We start from the raw sequence: 26,045 nt of genomic DNA, 5'->3' as shown, positions 1-26,045 counted from the left end.
GGGAAATGGAACTCTACAGAGAAAATGCTGGCTAACCTTGGTGTGCATTCCCTAGCTTCAGGACCACTGGGCACACATGTGGAAGTGAATGTGAAATGTGTATGCATGAAGCTCCTGCTTATGCTGGTATTCTGAGAAAGGGTTGCCTCAGTGGTAACTTGAGGAAGACTTGCTCAATCAGCTGCAGTGGGACTGTCACTGTGCAGTTCTGAGCCCAAAGGTTTTGCTGGAGAGGGAAATAGAACGATCAGGGCACTGGTTAGGAAGTCCTGCCTGGAAAGCCTAAATGGCATCTGACATCCATGTCAGCTGTGGCTACCTGGCTCCTTCAGTCACAGCCTGATGCCCCTGCATGTGAGCTTTTTGTTCTCCTTGGGTCCAGAGAGATTGATGGTCATCAGGCTGGTCAGCAGCCCAGCTCCCTGCATTGCATATGCAACACAGGTGACTGTCAATTCTGTGGGCTCTAGGAGGAGCTTGGTTGTGGTGTTGTATCAGAGAAGAGTGAGAAAAAAAGGGAGGAATTTGGGAATGCAAAACCATGAGAAATCAGGAAAAGGTCTTGAGTATCCATCTTAAGCATGGTCTTTTCCTGTGAAGTGCAAGACATCTCTGTTCCTCAGAAGGTTTCTTTTAAAGCCCTACAAGGCCACAGGGCATCCGAGGAACAAGTAATCCCTTCCTTACCTGAAAGCAGGCTGGCTAGTTGGGTTGTTTGGCTTTTAGCATGGATTCTTTCCCCTCCACTTCCAAGAGAGGGTTTGCTAGCACTGACCCTTGTATCACCTGTTCACCTTGATATATGGAAATTCTTTTTCTTCTTTTTTAAATTGGTTCCTACAAATTTTTGTAAGCATTATGCTTACAAGATCAACTCATTTTACAGAAACAAGAAAATCATGACTGCTGACTTGATGACACAGGAACTGCTTCATCTAAGCCCTTGTCCTTGGAATGCCCCAGCTCAGCTGTTGCACATCTCAATAACTTCCAGTTGGTTTCCTAATGTTGCCCTTCAGTGTCTTCATAGCCATTTAGACAGGCTAAACGATCATCCTCATTTTTCTGCTCTGTTCTATATAACAGCTACTGCCTTCCAGATTATCTCATGCCAAGCACTCTGCCCAAGGGAACTGAAAGCATTAGAGTGAGCAAGAAGTCTGTCTCTTCCCAGAGGAGAAGCAGCTGTCAGAAAGGTCCCCCCAATGTTTCACAGGGTCAGTACTGTGTCTGGGCATCAAGAGAGGGAAGCCTTGAAAGTGCCCCTGGTGGTTCTGCACTTTTTGTGGAGTGAAGGTCTCCGTAACAAAGGCATAGGAAAAGCCAGGCATGCAAATCCAGGCAGGATCCACGGTGAAAATGTTACTGACACGTCTGTCAGACTTGTATGTGCTTTGGGGGTTTAAAAATGTCAAATGCTTTGGAAGAGGAAGGAAGTCTATGGTTACTTGAGATTGTTTTTCCTTGTCTCCTGTTTCTGTAGCAACCCAGTGCTGTCCTGGCTCTTCAGTCTCTGCAATGTGGACCAGCAGCCCCTTGCTGCAGATTCCAAGGTGAGCATATGTGGGCTCACTCTGGGGTTTGAAGGAGGGATGTGGTGCTTTTCTTTTGGGAAGTCCTCAAGTTGAGAAGTTTATTCTGGAGTGTCAGCAGTGGGTTGGCCTGAACCAAATCAGCAGAGCTGCTGAAGGAATCAAAATCTCATCTGAATTGGGAACATCCATGCTGGCTCTAAGACATGAGGAGAAGGGAGCAAGAGATCAGATTGAGGCAAGCCATGCAGTAACATGTCTCCTGGAAAGCATCCCAGCTCTCCAGCAGCCATCCCCTTGTATTGCTGCCAAGCACAGAAACGTGAACCTGAGAGAATCCCAGACCAGAGCGTGGTGCCTGCAGACAGATCCTCACTGTGAAGAAATGAGGGTGAACTGAGAAGCCCACGCTGGGGTCACACTTTGAATGTTTACTGTTTCCTCCTGTGAGACCTTGAGACTTGATCACAAAGGTGATTAATGCTTTACATCTCCTTGCAGGCCATTACGTTCAATGTAGGGGAGGAACTTCATCTCTGCATCCAGTTTAACCCAACTTATGAGAACAATCTGAATAGCTGGGTGGCAGAGAGGGTTCTCAGGATGTGCTTCATGGAGCATCCTCATGAGGACCAGATCACTGTTCAGGGAGAAGTCTACTTCCCAAATCTCCATCTCCAGACCCAGGCCATGGACTTTGGCTGCAACATGAATGACACTGAACAAGTGCTGTATGTGGAGATGACCAACTGCAGCCCAGTTCCTGCCCAGTACCACTGGTCATTCCAGACAGACAGCCAGACACCATAAGGTATGTGAACCTCTTCTTCCTGGTGTCCTGTACTTCCTATACTTCACAAAGACAAGGCTGTTTGTCTGGGATTTGAAAAAGTGGTTTTGAGTTTTCCTTGTGGAAGTAACACTGGCCAGTTGTGATCAGGCTGGAAGCTCAGGGAATAGGCGATCTCTACCAGTTTGGTGCTGGTGTAGCCTACATACTGGTTCCCCTGGGAAGGAAAGCTGCTTTCTTAGACATCTGTGGCCTGAGGCAAAGACCACCTTGGTGAAATGAATTTTGGCCTGTTCAACCACACTCACCTTCAGAGAGCAGCTCTTTGGTGTTTGGCAGAGATCAGCAGGTTCTACAGCTTTAGGGATAGCTGCAGCTGCTGGGGGGAGCACCCATCTGAACAGACCTGGAAGCAGGGTCACCCAGGGCTGGGCTGTGCTTCCCAAACCCAGGAGCAATCCTGCACTCATACTGGGGCACATGTAAAAACACATTTCTGGAGGAACACAGTTCCTCCTTTCTGACCTCGCTGCAGTGTGCAGAAGTCTGAGCTGGGCAGTTTTTATGACAAGAGCAAATGATTTTTCCATAATGCCCCAGGAAACCAAGCCAAGTTAACCACTGGGCATCAAACTGCTGTTACAAGGAACTGAGCTCATCCAGGAGCAGTGTTGTTGGGAGCTGTAAATCAACTATGGCTCTGGGGAGGGCTCAGGAGAGAAGCCCTGGGCACTGAGGAAGTCCATTTCCAGCTGGGTCTCATCAAATTCCAACAAGTTTTTTTGTGTGCCCCTTTGTGATGCACAGCACCTTCATGAGCAGACCCTGGAATGCAGAGAAAAGTTGCCAAAAGCAGGTGGAGGGAGGTGGAGAAGAAAGAGCAGGGCTGTTAGCTCTGCTTGGAGGTCCCTGGTATCTTCTGCCAAATTAGATTAGGGTTTAATTACAACCTAAAGGGGAAATCTAATTTTTAGGCTAGAACAATGCATATATTTTTCAATAACAGAGAAATAAGCACATTCCAGTGAACTCTGTGAGGAATTAATTTCCTCTGGGGCCACTTGTTGGCCACTTGCCTGTTTCTCTGTATTCCTATTTTTTTAGAACCAATTTAGGCTTTTGGAAATGGGAATGCTGAATCAGTGTTCAGCTTTTAATCACCCCATCTCCCCCTCAATTGGCTTTGCTGGACCTGAGCCTGCAGGCACTTGCTCCTCCTGATGCTGCGTCCCCTGAGTCTGTGGAGTCGGTGGCAGCTGAGGGTCCCAAGCATCTGGCACGAGAGCAGCCTCTGCTCCAAAGGGCTTGGCGTGGCCCCGTTGCTGCCTCTTTCCTGCTGAGGATGCCGGTTCAGCTGCCTGTTCTGCTCGGCATGTTAATGAAGCAGGAATGTATTTTCTCTGGGTCCCTCAGCAGCCACCATGTGATTGTGCGTGGCAGAGCTGCAAATGAAGATGGTCTCCAAGCTATTAACACCTCAAATTGCTCGTCAAGAGCCCAGCAGAAGGGCAGCATGTCAGATATTATTTCTGGGCCACATTAAGCACTGTTGGTATTCTAAGTGATCAGAATAAACTAATTCAGTCTGACACCAAGGGAATCAGGTATCAAGACTGAGGAGGGTGAGCTCAGTAGAACTGAAGCATCCATATATCCAACCTTGCTGGAGCCCATCAGCAGAGCCTCCCAGCATCCATCAGACACACATATTTATTTTGACCAGGAGATGGGTTTTTTCCTACCTGGATTAGACTCTTGTGTGCTTAGATTTTATTTTCTTCCAGCAGTAAAAGCCTGTTTTTCCTCCTCACTCTCTAGTCCCTGCTGCTGCTTAGAGGTAGAAGCATCAGAGTCCAGCTGTTGCTGTGTGGTTGGACATGCCCAATCCATGCCAAGCCATGCACATTCTCTGCCACTGTGGAGCCATGAGTCTCCTGTGGTTACTCTTTGTCTACACCTACAGGGTTAGAGACAGACTCAGAACAGGCTCTCTTCACCCCTTGTATCTTTGATAGCTCAAAGCTGAATTAAGCCTTTGCACCAAGAGGTTTTCTGTAGCATTAGAATGGACCTTTAGAGTCTCCCCACAGGAAATACTAAATCTGGAGTCCAATTCAAACATTTTGCCCTATTTTTTACCTTCAAGATTTCTTCCTGAAAGACTAATTTGTCCCATTTCTAAGGCCACTAACCATCTCCTCAGCTTTCTTTGGGTTTCCCCTCAAAAGGAAGACATTCGATACAAAGGATATTCTTAGAGAACTGTGACAGAGGCTGCAAAAGGCTCATCCCCAAATGTAGCTTTTCTCTAGGGCTTTCATCCTTTATTCAGGACCCATGCTTTGTCATCTGCATTGATCATTGCTGTTCCTGCATCACCTCTTTGTCCCCTCTGTGCAAGATATGTTCCCTTTCTGGGACAGAGCTAACAGGCACACATATATGAGCAGTCCATGTGCCAGGATGGATCAGCAGGGAGCTCTGCACCTCTGTGGCACATGTCAAACCACCTTCATGTGTTGATCTGACATCTCTGGTCAGTGGGAACATCTTGGCTACAGGGTAATGAATTGCCAGTAGATTCTTTGAGAAAAGGATTTCTTGAGCTAAACATGTAGAAAATTATTCTTCCCGTTCAGGATTTTCTTGGCCAGAATTTGTGAACAGGAGCCTTTCTCTTCCCAAGTGGCTCTTTCTACGGCATTAGTGATTTCTCCTGTCTCTGTCATCTCTCATTGCATGTCCCCAGGCAGGTGTCACTGCAGGGACCCTGCGAGCCAGATCCCAGCCTTGGTGCTGACCAGAAAAACCAATTCTGTGTTATAGTTGATAGGATTTTGCTTTTCTGTTTTTATAACAAGGAAAAAAATGGAAAATGCAGACAGTGAAAAAGAGTGCAAGGCAGAAATCTGACAGCAGTGCTCTGTCAGCCACTGGCGGGGAGAGGCAGCAGGAACATTGGGAACATCCATCAGAAATGCATTTATCCCCCATGACCCTGGTGCTGGGGAGCCTCAGATGAGGGACAGTAGTGCCCACCCCCTTCTTGCCCCTGGTCCTCTCAGCTCCTTAGATCCCTGTGTTTTGGGCTTTGGTAGCCTCACAGGTGCTATTTCCCTGCTTAAATCCCCTGGGTAACTTAGAAGAGCTGAGTTGTGAAGGAAAGACTCTCCTGGTGTGTCCCTCAGCTGCAGGAGGTTTAGCAGCAGCAGAGCTGTGGTTTGCTCAATGTAACAGAGAAGCTGTTTCCTGTTTCTCAGAGTTGGAGGCTCTTGGAGCAAGTGCTGGGTGCCGGGCAGGGATCACCTCTGGGGTGGCCATGTGGCTGCCATGAACAGCTTGCAGAGAGTCTCATAGGCATAGGCACTGAGGAGTTGAAGCAAAAGAGACTTGAAAATTTGCTACTTGCTTCATTCAGACAGAATGAAAAGTAAGATTCTCACCATGGAGAGGGTTGTGAGGATGTATTGTTACCAAGTCTGTAGTAGAGACACAAAGCTGGACATGAGATGTGGGACAGTGATGCTTTGTTCGGACAAAGATGGGTGGTGATGGTTTCCTATGTTCAATGTGTCTGTGAACTTCTTTTGTACCTTCAGCATAGTGATAGTCACTATGCACCTCCCATCTCTCTGCCTCTTCCAGAATGGTGCTGCTCTTTTCCCAGCTCTCTGGCTGGCAAGTCATCTAGCCTGCCCCTAGGCCTGAGCATGGCACCTTCTGGTTGAGCTCTGGGAGCACTACAGCACGTTTGAGGCAGCTCCTTCTGCCTCAGGGCCGGTACCCACTGTCACACACGTCGAGGACTTTGACTCGAGACATTGCAACAGAAGCTGGAGACCAGAACAGCTGCATGGGAGTCACTTTAACTCTCACACTTGGGTTTGGGGAGCCTCAGCCGCCTCCTTCGCGTGGGAGTTGGGGTAGATTGTTTTTCTGTTGTAATCTTGAAGTGTTCCTTATTGTGAGTTTATAGTGGATTGTTCCATGTACCCCATTTGGTTTCCTCAATGGTTTTGCCCAGAAGTTGTTTACTGCTATTTTCCCACCTAATCTTATGTCGGTCCCCATGTCAGCCACCCTGATTTCCAGACCCTTCCCTGCCAATCCTGGAAGTACTGCCCTCTTCCCTTGTTCATCAAATGTAACCCCACTCCTTTCTCTAGAACCTTCCTTGTCTATCACCCTTGCCTCAAAGTTCTATTGGTGTGCCCAGCCTGATCCCCTCCCATGTTATCCCCTATTGGTTACCTGGAATCTGATCCCCACCCTATGTTCCTCCCCTGCTGTTCTACTATTGGTTATCCTCCCCTGGTACCCTCCCCTGTGCTTAAATTTCTGTTACCTTGTTGGAGCTTTGTCATTTGTCCTTGGACTTTCTTGGAGAAGAAACTCTCCTGAGAACTTACACAAGTGGTCCTTCTCATCTCCTTTGTTCTTGACTTCCTTGATTTCTATCAGCAGCTGCACAGAGCAGCTTTGCTGCCTCCAGGAGTTGGGCAGCCCTGCTCTGCTGCCACCCTGACCAACCCCAGAGGCAGATAGGGGACAGCCACTCTTGGCACGGGCCAGGAGGTGAGGGCTAGCCAGAGGATCACCAGGCAACTGCCCTTGTCAGAGAGTGGCAGAACCTCACTGAGTTGTTATTCCTCACTGGACTGGGTTTTGGAGGAGTGAATTGAGGGTACAGAAACTAAAGGAGAAAGCATTGCCTAGGGGAAAAGCACTGTACATCCCAAGTGCTGGCAGGTGCTTAACCATCTCCCTAGCTTTGTACTGTACCATCAGGACCAAGCCTGGGAGATGTTCATCTGTCATTCATGCTCAGATCAAGCTGGAGGATGTTGGATGGGGATTGCCTTCTGATTTTTGGAGCCAGTCAGCAAACGCTCTTGCTCAGCAACCATTCTTCTTGCTCTGCCAGCACTGTTCAGCTGCAAATCTGGGAAGCAGCCTGTTTTCAGGGCTAGTTGATTTGGCAGGTGAATTGTTACACACTCGTTAGTGGATTCTGACTTCCATGGCCACCATCCTGCTGTCTAGATCAACCAAGACCTCTGGGCTCTGATGAGCATTGGCATCAGGCGGTCAGTGTTTGGTTCATCCTGCAGCACCAGTTCTTCTTAGCAAAAGTGGTCCCCTGAGCACTTGCACTCCACGGTGTGGCTCCATGCCAGTGAGCCAGCCCCCTCATCCATTAGATGGTTGATAATAGTTTGAGATTGTTTCGGCCCCAAAACCTCTAATCATTTGCTTTACCAGGTAAAACTGCCCATTGCCAAGTGCCAGCTATCCCAGTTCCCTCCTGAAACTTTGGAGGGAACTAGCTACTAGATGGTTTGATTAGTCTTTCGCCCCTAGACGTGGGTCAGGCGACTGATTTGTATGTCAGGACCGCTATGGACCGCCACCAGAGTTTCCTCTGGCTTCACCCTGCCCAGGCACAGTTCACCATCTTTTGTGGTGAAGGATGCCAGACCACGTTCATGTGTTGAAGCAAACCAAAAAGCATGGACGCTCACACTCCACCTCCCTGACCCTATGAGGGGGCTGCGGGCAAGACCTGGGATCCCACCTCAGCCAACCCTCAACGTCATTGTGCCGTGGGCTTTCTAACAGAGCACTGGGCAGAAATCACATTGTGTCAACACCCGCCTCGGGCCTTCATGATGCTTGTTTTCATTAAACATTTGGATTTCCCTGGTCCTCACCAGTTCCAAGCCAGCTCTTAGGCGCCACCCGGGACCCCCCCAGGGGTCCATCCCTGCATGAACTGCTCGGCTGACCCTGCTGGCTTCTGCCCTTGCTTTCTGCACATCTTCATTGGCCAAGGCTCACAGGGGGAGCCCAAGGTACGTGGGCTCTGCAAAGGACATCCCTCTCCCTATCCAAGCCATTCTGTCAGTGCTGCCTGGATGGTTCCCGCATGTATTTGTTCTGGGCAGGAGGGGCAAGAGGTGCAGGAGGCTCCTGTACAGCACTTTATTGTTTATGAAACAAAACATTGATGTTTCTTTTTGGTTTGTTGGTAGGAACAGCCCTCGCTGAATGTGTCAGTGATGGGTAAGGTGACATAATCTCCGAAACATCATTTCTCTTTTAATTTTTCCATCTTTTCTCACCCTTCATTCTTTTCCTGCTTCCTGGAAGCTGTGCTTTAAACAGCTTTCCCAAGAGAAAATCCATCTGAAACCCTGGCACAGCTCTGCCAAAAATTGCCATTTCTAGTATGGCTGTGTTCTTTTCTGGTGTATCCCTGTCTTCACAGGGTAGTTGAGAAATCTTTAAACTCTTAGAAGAGGCTCAAGTTCCTTGTGGTAAATTTGAATCCAGGTGCTAAATCTTTACATGTTTTTTAGTGTAAGTCTGCACTGGGGATTTTTGTGCTGATTCCTGCTAGCCCAATGTGGTTCCTAGACACGGAGCACAACCTAAAACTAAATCTTATGATAAGAAGCATCATCCAGATGCTCCTTAAACTCTGACAGATTACTGCATATTGTCTTTGCCAACTCAGAATCAGTAGCAGCTGCTTAAGGTGTGGGGACTTCGGGATGTTAGAGATATGTCACCATTCGTCTGTATGCCCTGACTGTGACAGGGAGGCAGCCAGGAGCAGAGCAAAGAGGGCTTCACTTCCAGGGAGATTGAATGGGGTTCAGCAAAGAGCAGGGCAGCCACAGAAATGCCCATCCCAGAATTAGATAGAGCAAGGATTGATTTGCTCTCCACTGTGTGCTTCATGCAGCAGAAGGAGGTAGGAGTTCCGAGGGGTCGGGCACCCCAGGGGTGCTCTGGGCCCAGCTGCCATGCCATGCATTTTCTACAGTGCCTGACTCAAAGCTGCCTTTTCAGTGGCTCTGCCCTCAGGAGAGTCATCCTCCTCTGCAGGAAACCTTCCCAGCTGGGAGCTTGCTTTGCATGTTCCCCCTCACTGATAACTGTCACCTCTTTCCTGCCTTGCTGGCCTCTGTCACCACCCGCTTGTCCCCAGCTGTCCCCAGTGTCACTTGGACCAGGTCAGTCCTGTCTGGTCATCTCTTTTCCCATCTCCCGGAGCTCTGTGGGACCATTGGACTGTGAGCACATCCTGGGAGTATGCCTGCCTCGCTCTAGGTAAAGCAGGGAGGAATTCTGATGTACCATGTGAGTGACCTTTAACAGTAACTCAGGAGCGATATTAACTCGGCTTTTACATGGGGTAAAAGCCCCCCACGCCTTTAATCTAATTTCTGCCAGGGTGAGGATGCCTGCATTTCTGGGCAGGAGATGGATGGCAATGCTGGCATACATAGCAGGGTGGAGCTTCAGTGTCTGATTTATTTTGGGATTTGACCCTAGGAAGTATATTAAACTGGAGCACTTTTTTGTTTGCTTTTCATTTTGTGCTCATTATCGTTGCAGCTTTACCTTCGTCTTCCGTGCCCCATGGTGACCTGCTGCAGAATCCCATTTGGAGGCTGGGCTGGGGCTTCTCTGGCTGCCCGGGATGTGCCTCGACCACGCGGGCCGGTGGAGACACCTTCTGGGGGTCAGCAGAAATGGTTCTGACGAGCGGGAACGTTTCCTCTTAGGTGAGGACTTCAGGACGTGCTCTATCATTTTTCACCTCCCTCCTTTTCTCACGCTGCTCATGGCCCCATGGAAGGACAGCAGTGCTGGCAGGCAGGGAACCTGCCAGCCATGCTGTGAGCTTGTCCTCAGGGTTCAGCTTTTGAGATCCAGCTTCCCTCTCCTGCAGCCTTTGCCCTAAGAAGAGGACAGACTGAGAATCTCTCTTTTTCCATGGCTGGAAGCCTTCCGCTTGCCTGTCAGATCCAACCAGGAGCAAAGCAGGCTGCTGCTCTCAGGGGGTTATGCTCAACCAGTTCTTTGGTTTCCCACTGTTTCCTAATATTGTTAACCCTTGCAGCAATACTCTGTGTTTTCATGCTCTCAGCACTTGCCCCCATGAAGACATCTTAAAATGATGAGTATCCAGATCCTGGCCACGAAGACAGCTGGAACACATCTCTCCTCCTTTGCTCTCCATTACAGGAGTCAATAGTCATCTGTTTGTAGAGCTGATTTTTGAAGTAGCTGCTAAGATTGTAGTTGGTGCAGATTTCTTTAAATAACACCTCCAAATTACAGCTGTCGGGGCTTGTTTAATTTTGAACAAAGACTACAAATTGTATTTCTGTTAGAGCTGCTGATTTCTTCAGAGGGACCTTTGGCTCCAGTCTGATTGAGAAGTATTTTTCTGTCTCATAGAGAATCAGGAGCTCACCCGATGCTTATAAATCCCCTGGCTGCTGTGCAAAGCATGAGGAAGGAGAAGATTTAATGGCTTCTGTCATCTGTACAATCAGTGCAAGTCAGAATAACCACAGTAAAGTCAGTGGAGACTACTCCTAGGGTCATAACTTGTCCAGAGAGGGAAGTTTAGCTGCCTAAGGATGATCTGTACAAGGACCTGCTGTGCCAGCCTGCAGTGCTGATTGTGGCTGGCCCTGGTCCTCCTCACGTTGGAGCAAGTGGCTGAGGAGCTTTAGCACCTGCGCCCCGAAAAATTGGATGAGCTACATATCATAGGAATACTCTGGGAGAGGCATGAGCCATGTTTGATGAAGCCTAAGGGGCCTCAGACTCCTCCCTGACTTTTCAAGAGTAATGGTACAGTTGTGGTCTGTGGGTTTCAGCAGGAGCTGAGGACTCTCAGTGAACTCAAAAATCAAATCTTGCAAACATCCTTGAGCTGTCCATGGCTTGCTCCAAAGTGCCCTTTTAATCTGCATCTGGTTGCCTGAAGGAGAAATTCAAAGTGCTGATATCATGTAAGGCCATTTAAATACCTCCTGGGTGTGTGGTCTCTGGTGCTTTGTCCTGGGATCACCTGGAAAGAGTTGGTGCTTTGTTGGGAGGCTGGTTTTCACACAGTACCCTGGCTGTGCCTAATGGGAGGTCCCTGAGGGCTTGCTCTAGGGAAGCAGTATCGACACTGTTGATTGTCCAGGAGTTGGCCATGATGATCCTTGTGGGTCCTTTCCAACTCAGGATGTTCCATCAAACTCTTGCATTTAATGTGGAAGGGGGTTGGTGGCTTCTGGTGCATGTCCTCAGTGTTGGCAGGGACCTCAGGCACTGTCATTACCTCTCTGTCCTGATGTTGGTGGCTCTTACACAGCCTGAGCTGGCAGGGTCGTGTCATCCCATGTGACTCTTCACATGAGGTTTGCAGAAGCAGTGTGATTTCTATCTGCTCTATTTTGGGAGGTGGGTGTGGGAAGTGGTGTAAAGCTGTGTCCTGAGCAGGCTCAGAAACCACCACACAGGGTGAGACTTTTTTTTTTTTTTTTTTTGTAACATCTCAGAGACTGGGACCAGTAGGTGTCATAGGGCTATCCTGGCCCTTCTAGGAAAGATTCCTTTCTCCCTGGTGTCAATCTACCTGTGTTCCCATTAAAGTCCCACATTAATTCCTAGATGCATTTTGTCTTGTGTGGCTGGGTTGGATGAGAGGAACACAGAGGGGTCCACAGTTTGTTGTCAGTCCCTCCAGCTCCAGGCTGTCCTGCTTCTGTCAGGAGGCTTAGTCTCAGCTCCACAGTGCTGGTGGAAGCATTTCCACAGCCCTTTGGCCGCTCTTTTGGAATGGGTCCTCTCTGCAGGCAGAGGAGATGCCCTTTGTTCCTTGCCTTCTCCCTGCAGTCCCAGCCATGGCCTGCAGAGTCTTCCTATGAAGTGCAAGACATCTCTGCTTCTGAGGAAGTTTCTTTTAAAACCAGCCCTAGGTGGTCACAGGACATCCTAGAAACAAGTGGGACATCCACAACTTCCCTGGGCAAGCCTGTGCCAGTGCTTCAACACCCTGACAGGGAAGAATTTTTTTCCTAATATCTAAATCTACTTCCTTTCAGTTTGAAGCCTCCCCCCTTACCTGTCACTACATGCTCTTGTAAATAGTCTTGCCCCATCTTTCCTATTAATTCCCTTCAGGTACTGGAAGGCTGCAATTAGGTCACCCCAAAGCCGTCTCTTTTCTAGGCTCAACAATCCTAATTCTCTCAGCCTTTCCTCATGGGAGAGTTACTCCATCCTTCTGATCGGCTTGGTGGCCTCCTATGGACTCGCTCCAGAGGTGAAGAAACATCTGCTGTGTCACAGCGCCGTGGGGAGAGAGACGATAAATACACAGATAATGCACGTGCTGTTCACCTGCGTGCTCATTTCTCCCACTGTGCAAATGCCTTCCACAGAAATCCCTTTCCCGGGTGGAAGGTAAATCTCTGCTTGCATCCTGGCATTTCACAGCGTGGCTGACGGCGAGAGCCCGTGTGCTGTGTGCTGTTGTTTTCAAACGAGCCAGCTCGGCTGCTTCTGTGGCGGGTGTGAGCCGGCCGAGGCTTTGCCCCGTGTGCTGTCCGCGGTGCCCGGCCCGGCCCAGGCCGCTCTCGCCCGCTGCCCTCAGAGCGGAGCGCTCGCGGCGCCAGCCCGGCCTGAGGGCGCGCCCGTGTGGCCGAGCGCCGCCACTGCAGCCCGGCGGGCGGCCTGCCTAGGGCCGCGGCGCTTCCCCGCCGCCCTCAGGGGCCCGGCGCAGCTTCGCCCGCCCTGCTCTGCCCTGCCCGCCCTGCCTTGCCCTGCCCTGCTCTCCCTTACCCTGCTCTGCCCTTGCCCTGCTCTCCCTTGCCCTGCTCTGCCCTGCCCTGCTCGGCTTACTGTGGAGGCAGAGTTCGGAGCACGGCATGTGCGGTGTGGGACCCCCAGCTCTGTGCAGGGGCTGCGGTGGCAGAGCGGGTCTCTGCGGCCGAGCCATTCTAAACGCACTACCCGCCCTTCCTGAGCCACTCTGCAAACTAAGCGAGGATGTTTTTAGAGATGAGACTGGTTTTTAATCTGTAAGCACAATGTCTGCTGTGTTTGTTAGTTCGTGGATTTGTTTTTGAAGGTGTCGGTATTTCCTCACCTTTTCCATCACAGCCTCTTCTAAAGATGCTTCAGTATATTTGCATCTCACAATGACACCCACCACATATGGTTTCCTTTCACAAATACTAGGTCTTGTTCATGTAACTAATTTTTCCTGTCTCTTATATGTGGTTCTTGGAACACTTTCCAGGCTTTCTTTTTAGCATCCTTTGTTAACATTTTGCAGATATAGTTGTGCCTTTTAATTCTCGCAGTGAGGTGTGGTTTCTTAGCACCAGGGTCTTGCTGTCTGTCCTGCAGGGACAGGAGGATGGTCACACCAGCCTCACCACTGAACGCCAATCTGGAACAGCTCCATCTGTGCCTCTGAAACCAGAGTCAAACATTTTCTCTTTGTCACAAGTCTCAGTGCCTGTGGGATGAGTGACCTGTGCAGAAGCAGCTGCCAGAACACAGCTCCTGGGGGCTGGTCCCCAGCTCTACATGCACCCCTTGGCAGCACAGGGAGAAGACCACCAGCTTGAGGTTCTCCATAACACCCAGAGGAGTTTGCCTTCCAAGAGGCCAGTGAAAGTGGGGTCTGTCCTGCACCAGTCTCCACCAAAAAAAAAAAAAAATGCAACCAAGCATTCAGTGAGCAGCAGCAGTGCCTGGGCACTTCTGAAATGCCTGCCCTGTCTGCCCATCCCCTGCCTGCTTCTCCTTCGGTTTCAGTCTCATGCTGGAGGGGTCTAAAAGGAACATTTCTGCTTTGTCATCATGTTCAAATAAGAAATGCACCTCAAATAAGGTATGCACCTCTGCCTCCAAGGGGGAGACATTGATAGTTTTATCTCCTTGCAGCTGCTGGGACAATTCTGTGTATTTGTCCATAAAAAGGGAAAAGGCTGCAGAGGGCACTTGTTTTTAGCACACATTGAGGAAAGCACTGTGTGCTGGCAGCGGGAGGTGGCACTGGAAAACCACAGCCTAACAAACAGTGAGGAAAAAAGATCCCAGTCAGGGGCACGGGACACAGTATGTGTGCTCATCCTTGCATTACTTTGATGCCCCTGTCCCTGGTGCCTCCATATCAGGAGCGTGATGATGTACAGGCCACTTCAAGAGAGTTTTACACAAAATTAATTCAAAAGTGCCTAGCAAATAACAGTACACCAGCCACATGGGTTCTTTCCCTTCCTTTCTTGGTTTGCCTTCCCTGCAGGGAAGGCTTTTCTCTATAGAAAGACTTTTGAAAAGATGACTTAAAAATAGTTTAGCTTATCTCTCTCAGAAGAGTAATGAGACTGCCTTAGATTTCATGGGTTAGCTCAAACCCTAAGGAAATAAAATAGGATCAATTCCCAATGAGAATGCAAAACATAACAAATGACCCATCTCTCAGAGGTAGAACTGTGGAACTGAATTTGGAATGAAAGGGTTAAAGGGGCAAAGAGAAATCCAAGCCTACACATCAGGCTGGCTAAAGATCCTCTTCACTTTTTAAACTATTTTGATGGAATGTTTCTGGGTTGTCAAAATACCTCTAGACCTCCAGAGCTCCCATGGCGAAAATAACTTAATTTCAAATGTCATTAAAAACAAAAAAAGAGCAACACTAAAAATAGAAGTACACCAGCAGTTGCAACAACATTTTTAGGCAGACTTTATCCAGCAGTGAGGATGCAATGTAATTACAGGAAATGCAGTTCCCACTGTGATTTCTCTGCAGGCTCCCCTCTGACACAAACATAGTGGCAGGCCAAATCATAAAATCTGAGCAGTATTACAGATTAGTGAAAGGCTGGCACGTACTGGGTTGCATGGCAACGTTTTGGTAGCTGGGGGGGCTGCAAGGGTGCCTTCTGTGAGAAGCTGCCAGAAGCTTCCCCAGTGTCTGACAGAGCCAATATCAAGTGGCTCCAAGAGGGAACCACCACTGACCAAGGCCAAGATGATGATAATGCCAAAGGAAGAGAAGCTGAGTGGCCAGGATACAACCCAAAGTCTTAACTTCTACAGGAAAGAGATTTCTCTGGAAGACATTTCAGTGACTAGAGAGTGAAGAAGAAAGAATGGCTTGAACAGTTGGAAGGAAAAAAAAAATCTAAGCACACAAGAGTCTAATCCAGGTAGGAAAAAGACCCATTTTTCTCCCCTGGCCAAAATTAATATGTGTGTCTGATGGATGCTGGGAGGCTCTGCTGATGGGCTCCAGCAAGGTTGGATATATGGATGCTTCAGTTCTACTGAGCCCACCCTCCTCAGTCTTGATACCTGATTCCCTTGGTGTCAGACTGAATTAGTTTATTCTGATCACTTAGAATACCAACAGTGCTTAATGTGGCCCAGAAATAATATCTGACATGCTGCCCTTCTGCTGGGCTCTTGACGAGCAATTTGAGGTGTTAATAGCTTGGAGACCATCTTCATTTGCAGCTCTGCCACGCACAATCACATGGTGGCTGCTGAGGGACCCAGAGAAAATACATTCCTGCTTCATTAACATGCGGAGCAGAACAGGCAGCTGAACCGGCATCCTCAGCAGGAAAGAGGCAGCAACGGGGCCACGCCAAGCCCTTTGGAGCAGAGGCTGCTCTCGTGCCAGATGCTTGGGACCCTCAGCTGCCACCGACTCCACAGACTCAGGGGACGCAGCATCAGGAGGAGCAAGTGCCTGCAGGCTCAGGTCCAGCAAAGCCAATTGAGGGGGAGATGGGGTGATTAAAAGCTGAACACTGATTCAGCATTCCCATTTCCAAAAGCCTAAATTGGTTCTAAAAAAATAGGAATACAGAGAAACAGGCAAGTGGCCAACAAGTGGCCCCAGAGGAAATTAATTCCTCGCAGAGTTCACTGGAATGTGCTTATTTCTCTGTTATTGAAAAATATATGCATTGTTCTAGCCTAAAAATTAGATTTCCCCTTTAGGTTGTAATTAAACCCTAATCTAATTTGGCAGAAGATACCAGGGACCTCCAAGCAGAGCTAACAGCCCTGCTCTTTCTTCTCCACCTCCCTCCACCTGCTTTTGGCAACTTTTCTCTGCATTCCAGGGTCTGCTCATGAAGGTGCTGTGCATCACAAAGGGGCACACAAAAAAACTTATTGGAATTTGATGAGACCCAGCTGGAAATGGGTCTGCAAGTGGGGAAGTGGGTCACTGTGACTGAGCAATCCTGAATGCCCTCCCCACCCTTCCTGATTCACTTTGTAAAGTAAGTGAGGGTGGTTTTAGACATGAGACTGTTTTAATTTGTAAGCAAAATGTCAGAGGGCTTGGCATGAGATGGTCTGTGAGGCAGTAGTTGCTGTTTAATAGAGTAGAGCAGAAAAATGAGGATGATAGTTTGGCTGTCTAAATCACTATAAAGACAGGGCAACATTAGGTAGCCAACTGGAGGTGTTTGAGATGTGCTACAGCTGAGCTGGGGCTTTCCAAGGACAATGGCTTAGATGAAGCAGTTTCTGTGCCAGCAAGTGAGCAGTCATGATTTCCTCCTTTTTTCTGTAAAATGAGATGATCCTGGGTAATTCCCTGGGGTGTATTAAGCTATTTTATGCTAAGGGAGTTGTTGGAGCCCTCATCCAAGAGAAGCCCAGTTGCTCTGCACTGAGACCTCTATAGTGGAACTCTGACCCGGCCTCCCCCAGCCTTTTAGTGGCTGAATTGGAGCAAGGGAAGTCAGCTTTCTGCCCTGATATGCAATTCCTTTTTAAATGTCCTTGGAAATAATCTTTACTGATGGTGGTGTTGATTTATTTTTGCCTTCTTGCTTTTGTACTGTTTTCATGCTGTGCTTCTGCTTGTTGCATATGTCTCATACCACTGCAGCCAAGGGATTTGCCATGTCTCATCTGGTGCCTCATTATTTATCTGCTGTACTGCATGATTCAATTAAGTGAAATGATTTTAAAGTGTTATTCTGGAAGGCTATGTCTCTTTGAAGCATATTCCTCTTGTGAATGGCCCGAAATCATCTGGGATGGAGAGGGGTGAGGGGGGGCTTTGCTGTGGGGTAGAGGAGCACCTGCCAGGGAAAACACAGTGGGTTTTCTGCTGCATTGCTTGCCTGGTGGGAAATGGGTTAGTGCCAGCTGAAATTATTTCTGTGCCTCTCCTGCAGCCACATAGAACTAAAGCCAAAAGCCTGACCTTCACTATCAGTGGGGAGGAGCATCTGCCCTGGGTGAGGGTCCTGTGTCCAGACCTTTGTAATGTAGAGAGGACCCTGTGCTGTGCTTCAAGAGGCACCTGCTGGGGGAGGCGGAGAAACTCCCTCTGCTCCTTTGTAACAATGGTACTGTGCCTGTCTGTGTGAGGACCTGCTCAGGGAATGTCCTGGTCTGGGAATCAGTGATTGTCCCATTAAGGAGAGGTCCCCCAAAATATTGCAGACTTGGGAACAGGTCTCAGAAATTCTTTTTAAGCAAATGACTGTTCTCCAGGATGGGAGTTCTGCTTAGAAATGTGATTTTCTGACCAGTTTGTCCTCTTCAACTAAGCACAACATAGGAAAGGTGGTGGGGGGTTTTCTGCCCTGTCTCTCAACTCACATTTTGTTCTCGTGGGCATGTGTGATGTCCCAGTTTCATTAGACTGTATTTGATCCCTGTTTACTACATTTTAATTAAACTTGGTTGTGGTTTAATTACATTCTCATTACTTTCAGTACCTTTTTTTTCTTTTTTTCTGTCTGATTTTACTTGACCTTGGTGCTAAGTGTTGTGTTTGTAGCAGGGAGACACGCTGGGTTCCCCGGGCTGGACCAGTGGCACTGCGGTGTCAATCCACGTGCCATCCTGTACTTACTCACACCTGTGTCATTGTGCTCTGTGTTCCCTTTTCTCAGTTTATTTTGAGGACTTTTGTACAGAAAGTAAATTCATTAACCATGAAGTGTAATCATCCAGAGAGGGAAAACACGTGCCCTGCTCTTGACTTGGCCAAGCAGCAGCCACATATTAGACATGGTTTTCTTTTTTGGGCTTTTTGTCCCCCAAGCTTTTCTTATGGAATCTTTGCAGGGTTTCCTCCTTTCCTTCCTAGTTGTAGGAAGCATTTTGTTCTTCTAGACATGGTAGGTTTAGTCGTGGGGGATTATCACCTCATCAGTGGACTCTCTGAGGTGTTTGCTGCATGTGGGACGGTACCAGCCTGAACACAGGCAGCCCTTGAACCCATAGCCTGCCAGCATGGAAGCCAAAATCCCTCTTTGGCTCAGCTTTCCACATGGCAGGAGCTGGCTGGAAGCAGATGGAATGAGAGTTGTGAAGCGGTCGAGCTGGAGAAGGATTGTCCCTCTCCGACATCCTGGCTGGCTATCCAGCACCGCTGGCAGTAGGGGAGCACTGTCCTGATCTCCCTGGTTTGGGACAGCACCTGAGGCAAACACTCTGTGCTATGACAGCAGTGCCACCTTGTCCTAGGACATGGCTTGTAGCTACAGTCAGCAGAAAAAGAGAGTGCTCTCCAGCTGTGGTGAATCCAGGTTTATCGGGTCCCAGGCAACCCAACAGCCGGAGAGAAAGGCAGGGAGGTTGCAACAGCTTATAAGGAGGGAGGGAAACAGGGGAGGAGTCAGTCCTCTGGTGAATAGAGTTTTAGAGGGGAGCGGGATACAAAAGATTGACTTAGGGAGAACGCCAATGGGGATAACTTGAGAGTGGGGCCCCGGCCCCCAAACCACTCACTCCACGCTCTAGCTGGAAGTTTCTAGAGAGACGGATGAGAGCGCAGAGTGACGGACAGGGCACCGGGGAGGGATTTGAGAAAGGATACATTAGTCTCCAAGGCAACTGGGGAGGAGTTGGGATAACTGGCAGCACAAGGGAGGGAGGAGAGAACCAGGGCAGAACCATTACATAAAAAGGGGAAACAGAACAGTCCAGCTTGTACAAACACAACTCAACAGAGTTGAGCATATTGGCCCCACAGAAAAGGCTCCATGGTATGGAAGTGGCATCTTCTGTTCCTACCTCTCTCTATCAAACATCAGATAAATCCACAGTGAGGTGCAGATTCTTGGCACAGCTGCTCACCACATCAGTCCCTTTTGCTGTCAATCCTGCCCTTGCCAGTAATTCCTGTTTAGTCTGGACTCTCGGGTTCTCCCTCGGTACAATATTTCCATGCTGGGTGTGCCGAAGGCTCCACAGGGAGTTTGAAATTAGATGCCCTGATCACCTTCAAAAGGCATCCTGTGAAGTGTGAGGTAGCAGATGTGCTGGCACAAGAGGGAGAATCCTTTGGGCAGGAGATGTTTAGACAGGCACAAACAATCGGTCTGTGCCACAAACTGAAGTGTTGCAGCCTGCACCAATACCACCACACCCTGAGGCTCAACCCTCACCCGCTGAGGAACACCAGGGCATTCGATCCAAGTATTTCACTGGCACTTGAGGGGAATTTCAATAGGTATAGCTGGGGACACTTACTAAGACCTACCGGTGTGTCTGTGTAGGTGCATGTGCGAGTTTAATTTAAACACTTAATAGATAATTGAGTGACTGTTACGGTTACGGCAAAGTCTGTCGAATCACTTGGTAAATGTTAAATTAATCAATGATTAAGTGCTGCTAAATCCTTTTAGACATCAGCCTGTGGCCAGGACCGGGACTGTGCCCCTCGGGCTGTCCGGACGAAGGCGTCTCTCGCTAATGACGCTCCCGTTAATGAGGCGCGGTTAATGAGCGGGGTGCCGCGTGTCTCCGCGCCGCGCGGGGGCGCTGTGCGGCGGGCCGGGGTCACGTGTGCGCGCCTGCCGGCCGGGGTCACGTGGCCGCCGGTGGCGGCGGCGGGGCCATGAACGCGGAGCGGGACCTGTCGCCGCTGACGCCCGGCGTGGTGCGGGCGCTCACCGACAAACTCTACGAGAAGAGGAAGGTGGCGGCCCTGGAGATAGAGAAGTGAGCGGCGGGAGGCTCCGGGAATCGGGAGGGCAGCGAGAATGAGGGCGGTGCCGGTGCGGGCGGCCCCGGTGCTGGGTCAGGGAGCCCGGCCCGGTGCTCCGGGAAGGGCGGGGAGAGGTGTTGCAGTGCCGGGTTTCTCTGAGGCCCCAGGGTGGCGGGGGCTGGCCCGTGATGCTTGGGTGGGTCCAGCCGTACAGCGGGAGGGAGGGGCCCGGCTGCCCAGTGGTGCGGGCAGCGCGGGGATGGCGGGCACCCCGCGGTACCGGGGCTGCTGGCCTGGCACCCTGCGGGCAGGGGCTACGGTGACGCGGTGACCCTGTCGGGGACAGCGCCGTGGGCGGTGCTCGGGCAGCAGGGACCTCTCCCAGAGCTGCTCCCTGTCTGCCAGCCCCATCCCACCGGGCACCGAAACTTATCCCGAGTGTGCCAGCTCCTGGTGCCAGTGAGGACCCGCTGGCTCCGGGCGCATCCCAGGAGCCCCTGACAAAAGGCTCAATCTGGCGGTAGGTGCCCGGTGCGAGGTGAATACGTGAGTGGCATCCCTGTAGGAATTCCTTGGAAATGTACTGCTTGCTCCGCTGTGACACGTCCAGAGTGCTGGTGCCTCTCCCCCGAGGGCTCACCCAAACTTGTCCCGTGCTGGATCCTGGCTAGAGAGATGGAAAGGGTTACTGTCACCCCTGGCCATCGGGTGTTGCCTTTGGTTCTTCCTGCACAGCTGCTGTTCCAGCAGATCTGGGCCTTCCTTTTGGATCATGCCAGGCAGAGGTCTGTGGGCACCTTCTGGTTTGGCCATGCGCCTGTGGTGTTGCTTGTACGTGTTCCTTGCCTGTCTTTTCACCCTCACTGTGCTGGTCTGGGTGCCATGCTTGGCCACAGCTTTCCCTAGGAAGGACTGTGTTCTCTCTGGGCACTGCCTGAGAGCTCAGCTCCTGCAGGAGATCTGAAACATTGCCTCAGGGTGCAGCCCTGCACAGGGCTGGGGGTGATGGGCCAAACTGGTGGGTGAGTTTTGGGTGGGAGATGTGACCATGGTGAGCCTGCAAGGGGAGCAGTCAGGCAGTCGGTTATATGGGGTTGGAGTTGCTGTGCTGAGAGTTCACTGGGGGATGTGATGTGGGAACTGCCTGCCTTGAACACAGAGGGTGCTGTTTGAGAGGTCAGCAGAGAAAAATGGCACCTGGGACAAGGGGAGTGTGTGCTCTGGTTCAGACCCAACCCAGTGAGCCCATTCTGCTGTTTGGTGTGTGTAGTTTTCTCTCACTTTCTCTCTTTGTTATAGGAATGATTTATTGTGGGTGGATTGCAGCGTTGCAGGGTGGGATTCTCGCAGTGTCCTCATAACTCCAGCGTCAGCAGCGCTGGGTTGGTTCCCCCGCGGGGGAGCCGTTCTGTGTGGGTGCGGGCAGGTCACTCCTTCACGGGTCCCGTTGGAGCGGCTGCACCTCTTCCACATGGGCACAGTCCTGGATGTTTATCAGACGGCACGGCCACAGAGGAGGAGCACTCGAGGCACTGGTGCTGGTCCAACTGGGTTTTTTAGCGGAAGGCTCGAGGGTTTAAGGAGAGAAGGAAAGCAGGGGTACAGCCACAGTTGAAGGGAGCCAGTGTCGGGGTGAGCTCGAGCCCCAAACCAGCGCAGGACCAGGGTTTATAAAGGGAAAAGGGTAGGCGGGGTCGGGGTACAATTCAGCCAGTGGGGAAAGGACTCAGAGGAAGGGGACAAGGTGGGGCGATCGGGGGTACACCTATAGGGATGTGGGGAGAGGGTGGTCTTGGGGCGAGGTCCAATGAGGGAGTGGGGAACAGGGAATTTTCCAGAAGGGAAGGAGTGGGCTACAGGTGATTAATGTCCCAGGGTGCTCCCACCCCATCTTCCCTGTCCCTTCCCACACAGCAGTACTTGAGTAACTTCTTTGCTGCATTGTGAGGGGTGATACTCTGTGCATTACCCAAGCAGCTCTGCTCCAGCTTACTGTGCCCCAGGATTAAGGGTTTATGCTGGCCTTGCACCAGCCAAAGTCTGCATTGGGGTCAGGCAGTTCATCTGATCAAGCTGGAAGTACAACCTGGGATGAGTGTGAGGAGGAAAAAGGCAAGGGCCAACCTTTTCTACAGATTTCACAGGTTTAGTTCATCTAAAACCCATCATAGAATGGCCCCAACAGCATCACTTCCATGTCCATGGCATCAAGCCAGGAGGGACTTGCTGCCTCTTTACTCAGGAACCACCTCCTCCTTCAGCTGATAGTGCGGGAAGAGCTCCTGTTGCTTACTCCTGTTTAAACAAAGCTGCATCTGTAAAACGTAGGTAGTAAAATGATCACCCCAGTGGTCTGTCATGCTCAAGCTCAGTGTGTTTCTCTTCTTAGAGCAGGACTGGAAATGGAGCCATTATCCCTAAAGTAGCCTGTGGATGTGGATCAGCCTGTAACTTGGAGAACTTGGCTTTGAATTAGGGAGAGTGAGGGAGGGACTCCCTGGTATTCCCAGGGCAAAAGGGAGCAGCTGCTTTGCACAGAGTGAGATGAGAAAAGAGCTGGTGTTTGTAATTTTGGAGAGGAAAAGTTCATAAACATCTTCTGTAATGGTTTTCCTGGATTATAAAGTGTGAGACTGCTCAGGAGTGCAAGATTCATATAGTGCCAAAGAAACCCTCTGTGGAGTTAGGCAGTGAAAGCTTTCACACCTTTTTTGGTGGTTAAGGTAAAGGTGATTACTTAGGCGAGTTTTCGAGGTGCCTAAATCTGCATTATGGATAGAAATGCAAGCAAAAAGGAGGAAAAGAGCGCTGCATTGGCCGGGAATCGAACCCGGGCCTCCCGCGTGGCAGGCGAGAATTCTACCACTGAACCACCAATGCTCCTGCTGCCCGCACCCCTGCCTGCACCCCTGCCTGCGCCGCTGCCTGCACCACAGCCTGCACCTCCCTGCCTGGCCAAGAGCTCTGCCAACAGCAAACTGAGGCTGAAGGGCTGGGTGGGCAAGCTGGGACTTGGAAGCAGTTCTGTAGGCAGGAGCAGGAATATGGGTTTCTTCATCCACAGCTGATGTGTGTTCATTATCACTGAATAATGAGCTGAAAGTTACAAGGGAGAAGCAGGTATTATATATGGAAACTGTGTTGGCTTTTTGTTAAATATTGGGCTGTTTAGGAATATATTGAAATATACTGTTAGTAGTAAAGTTAAATATAATGGAGCATTAACTGAAGCACTGTATGGGTGGCAGGAAGGGTTCAAAACCATAGCACTGTGTGTAGGCCTGGTGTGCAGCAATTCACTGCCAAGCCACCAGCTGGGTGCAGGCTGAGGTCCCATCCTGTGCCATGCTGGGGGTAAATGACCCTGATAACCTGCCATGTTGGAGAGGGTGTTTGAAGACCTGGTAAGGTCTCTGCAAGCACACAGCTGCACTGGGTTGGCCCTTGAGAGCACAGCATGGGCTGAGAGTTTATGAACATGTTGGAGGCTGCAGGCTGGAGCAGCAGAAGGGCAGGGAGCTGCTGGTGGATGTGAGTGGAGAGGAGGGGAGAGCTCTGGTTTCACTTTTGGATTCCTTAAGGATTCCCCATTTCAGTACTGCTTTTTCTGATGCCTGTTGTGAAAGTCCCTGAAAGTCCCTGTCTCCATCACCAAGCCCCTCAATGTTAGTATCAGCCAGAACCTAAACCTCCCTGTGTGCCTCCCTGTCCTCTCCCCAGGCTGGTACGAGAGTTTGTGGCTCAGAACAACACATCCCAGATCAAGCACGTGATCCAGATCCTGTCCCAGGAGTTTGCACTCTCCCAGCACCCCCACAGCCGGAAAGGAGGACTCATTGGCCTCGCTGCTTGCTCCATTGCGCTGGGCAAAGTAGGTATGGGGGGGGGGTTGGCTTGTGCAGGTTGCGGTGAGAGAGCAGCAGCTCCTCTTGGGTCAGTGTGGTAGGAAGAGTCAGGCTGGTGGCCCTGCAGCTCCCTCCCTGCATTGCAGCCTACAACTGCCTTGTGTTGGAGTTTCCCCAGCACACCCAGCCCCACACCCTCTGGGCCCAGGAGCACTTTCTGGTCTGGGTTACATCTTGGCAGCTGCCTAGGTGTGGTTAAAGGGCTTCTGTCCCTCTTCAGTTCCCAGCAGTAGGACTAGTTGGGTGCTAGTTTGTGTTAAAAGAGCTGACAAGAGTTGCAGCCCTTCCATCTCCTGCTGTGCACTGCTGACACTGGCCCACACAGAAATCCATCCCTGGCTCCCTCTGCCCTGCAGGCAGGAGATGAGGCAGATGCCCAGAAAAGCTGATTGCTCTCACTGTACCTGAATAACAAAATTCAGTAATAAAATTCAAAATTCATTAGTAAGTCCTGCCCAGCGTAGGTGCACTAAAGCCATCACAAGCCTGAGTATTTGCAGTTTCAGGGCAGCACCATCCCTTCCCCCTGTCTATGGCATGGTCCTTAGCTAAGCAGTCTCCTGGTGCCCCCAGGACTCTGGGCTGTACCTGAAGGAGCTGATCGAGCCGGTGCTGACGTGTTTCAATGATGCTGACAGTCGACTGCGGTACTACGCCTGCGAGGCTCTCTACAACATTGTCAAGGTGGCCAGGGGCTCTGTCCTCCCACACTTCAACGTGCTCTTTGATGGCCTCAGCAAGGTAAGAAGCTTCCTCTTAACCCCCGTGTACTTTTTGAGGACTAGTCGTCATCATCTCCAAGTCAAACCAAGTTGTGCAAGGTTTTCTTTCCAAGCAAACTGGTTTACTTTGACCCAGACAGGTCTGAAGGACAGAATCACAGAATATTCTGAGTTGGAAGGGACCCACAAGGATCAGCAAAATGAGCAGTTTCTACACAGTAGCCACTGATACTGTGGGTATGAAGTTGACTGTAAGATACCTTGTTGTCTGTCCTCACCTCCAGGATGTATTCTCCTGCTCCTTGTTGAATGGTATTAGAAAATGAGCCTGAGAGAGCTGCTGCAGGCAAAGTGGCTCTGCAGCACTTTGGCTTTGTTGGGTCTGTAGTGTCAAAACTTTGTCTGTGTGTGTCTGGCTTTGCAGATTTTCATGGTAACCTGCATTTCTCTGTTCTTTGAGAGTGTGACTGCTGGCCCATGAAAACTTGCATAGCTTGGGGAGGTGATGTGTGCTTGATCTCCCCCTTAGGGGAGAAGTCTCTCAGGAGAATTTTTTGGTGCCTAATAAGAAGTTGGAGATAAAGGGACTTCTGTATGTCTCTCCTTGTATTGTCAAAGGAGAGTAACAGTCCTGTGAGCCTACTGGGAGCTGTGCTGCAGAGCAGGGGGCAGGCCTGGGACCCACTGTTGCAATGTTTCTTTATTTCTGTCTTTCACAGCTGGCTGCTGATCCTGACCCAAATGTCAAAAGTGGCTCTGAGCTCCTTGATCGGCTCCTCAAGGTATTTTTGCTCTCCAAGAGTCCTTGGTGCAAGCTGGTGCCATGTCCTAGCTGGAAACATGTCAGTCCCCAAGGCTGCAGCTGCTAAAGCCATCCCACTGCAGTCCTGTGGCTGCTGTAAAAACATTTTTTTCTGTCGCTGACTGCAGCCTCTTCGATCAAGGCTCAGGTGGCCTTCTCAGGCAGCTGGGTGGAGGGGCTGGTGGGTTAACACAGAGCCATGTGTGCATTCAGCTCGTGAGGGCTGGTGGAAGCAAGGTTTGAGTCTGAGGGTTGCAGTGCTGTGCCAGGCAGTGGGAAGGCTGTTCCTCTGCTCTCTCTCCCTTGCCTGAGGGAGTCATGATGTGAGTGGAGCTTCTGTTACTACTTCAGGGTGTGGGCTTGGTTCCCGTTCCTGTTCTGCCTGCTGATGGGCTTTTACTGTCATAGACCTCCCATTTACTTTTCTGCTGCTGTTCAGAGGTGAGCAGCTTCCTGCCAGGCCTTGCCCTTGCTCCTTGTTATCACACCAGTCTGCTGCTGCAAACCTTCCT

At 50.3% G+C, this 26,045-nt stretch overlaps 2 protein-coding genes and 1 non-coding gene across 3 annotated transcripts in view; 2 read left to right on the top strand and 1 right to left on the bottom strand.

The window, feature by feature from the left end:
* The first annotated feature begins 1,318 nt into the window (after window positions 1–1,318).
* Window positions 1,319–9,873, top strand: HYDIN (HYDIN axonemal central pair apparatus protein). The gene is made up of 4 exons (XM_066557153.1): window positions 1,319–1,385; window positions 1,484–1,553; window positions 2,034–2,343; window positions 9,727–9,873. The coding sequence occupies exons 1-3, from the start codon at window positions 1,330–1,332 to the stop codon at window positions 2,340–2,342; spliced, it is 435 nt and encodes a 144-aa protein (XP_066413250.1). The 5' UTR covers window positions 1,319–1,329; the 3' UTR covers window position 2,343; window positions 9,727–9,873.
* A 10,117-nt stretch (window positions 9,874–19,990) lies between these two features.
* Window positions 19,991–26,045, top strand: part of VAC14 (VAC14 component of PIKFYVE complex) — a 59,495-nt gene continuing 53,440 nt past the window's right edge. Inside the window, exons 1-4 of the mRNA XM_066557454.1 lie at window positions 19,991–20,118; window positions 23,825–23,975; window positions 24,583–24,750; window positions 25,451–25,513. Of these exons, the coding sequence (XP_066413551.1) occupies window positions 20,015–20,118; window positions 23,825–23,975; window positions 24,583–24,750; window positions 25,451–25,513 (486 nt within the window). The 5' untranslated portion in view covers window positions 19,991–20,014. The remainder of the gene's footprint in view (window positions 20,119–23,824; window positions 23,976–24,582; window positions 24,751–25,450; window positions 25,514–26,045) is intronic.
* TRNAG-GCC (transfer RNA glycine (anticodon GCC)) lies at window positions 22,914–22,984 on the bottom strand. Its single transcript has one exon. It is a non-coding gene; the product is annotated as a tRNA-Gly (tRNA).

This window comes from Molothrus aeneus, chromosome 11 (genome assembly GCF_037042795.1).
Source record: "Molothrus aeneus isolate 106 chromosome 11, BPBGC_Maene_1.0, whole genome shotgun sequence".
Taxonomy (NCBI): Eukaryota; Metazoa; Chordata; class Aves; order Passeriformes; family Icteridae; genus Molothrus; species Molothrus aeneus.
The sequence above is the reverse complement of the archived record's forward strand: the minus strand, read 5'-3'. Positions and strand labels throughout refer to the sequence as shown.

Bases quoted from the DNA above. Each gene is read 5' to 3' on its own strand.
- HYDIN (XM_066557153.1), top strand. From the start codon at position 1,330: ATGCAAATCCAGGCAGGATCCACGGTGAAAATGTTACTGACACGTCTG. The intron at 1,386-1,483 runs GTATGTGCTTTG...CTGTTTCTGTAG, and splicing joins CTGACACGTCTGTCAGACTT to CAACCCAGTGCTGTCCTGGC. The intron at 1,554-2,033 runs GTGAGCATATGT...ATCTCCTTGCAG, and splicing joins CCCTTGCTGCAGATTCCAAG to GCCATTACGTTCAATGTAGG.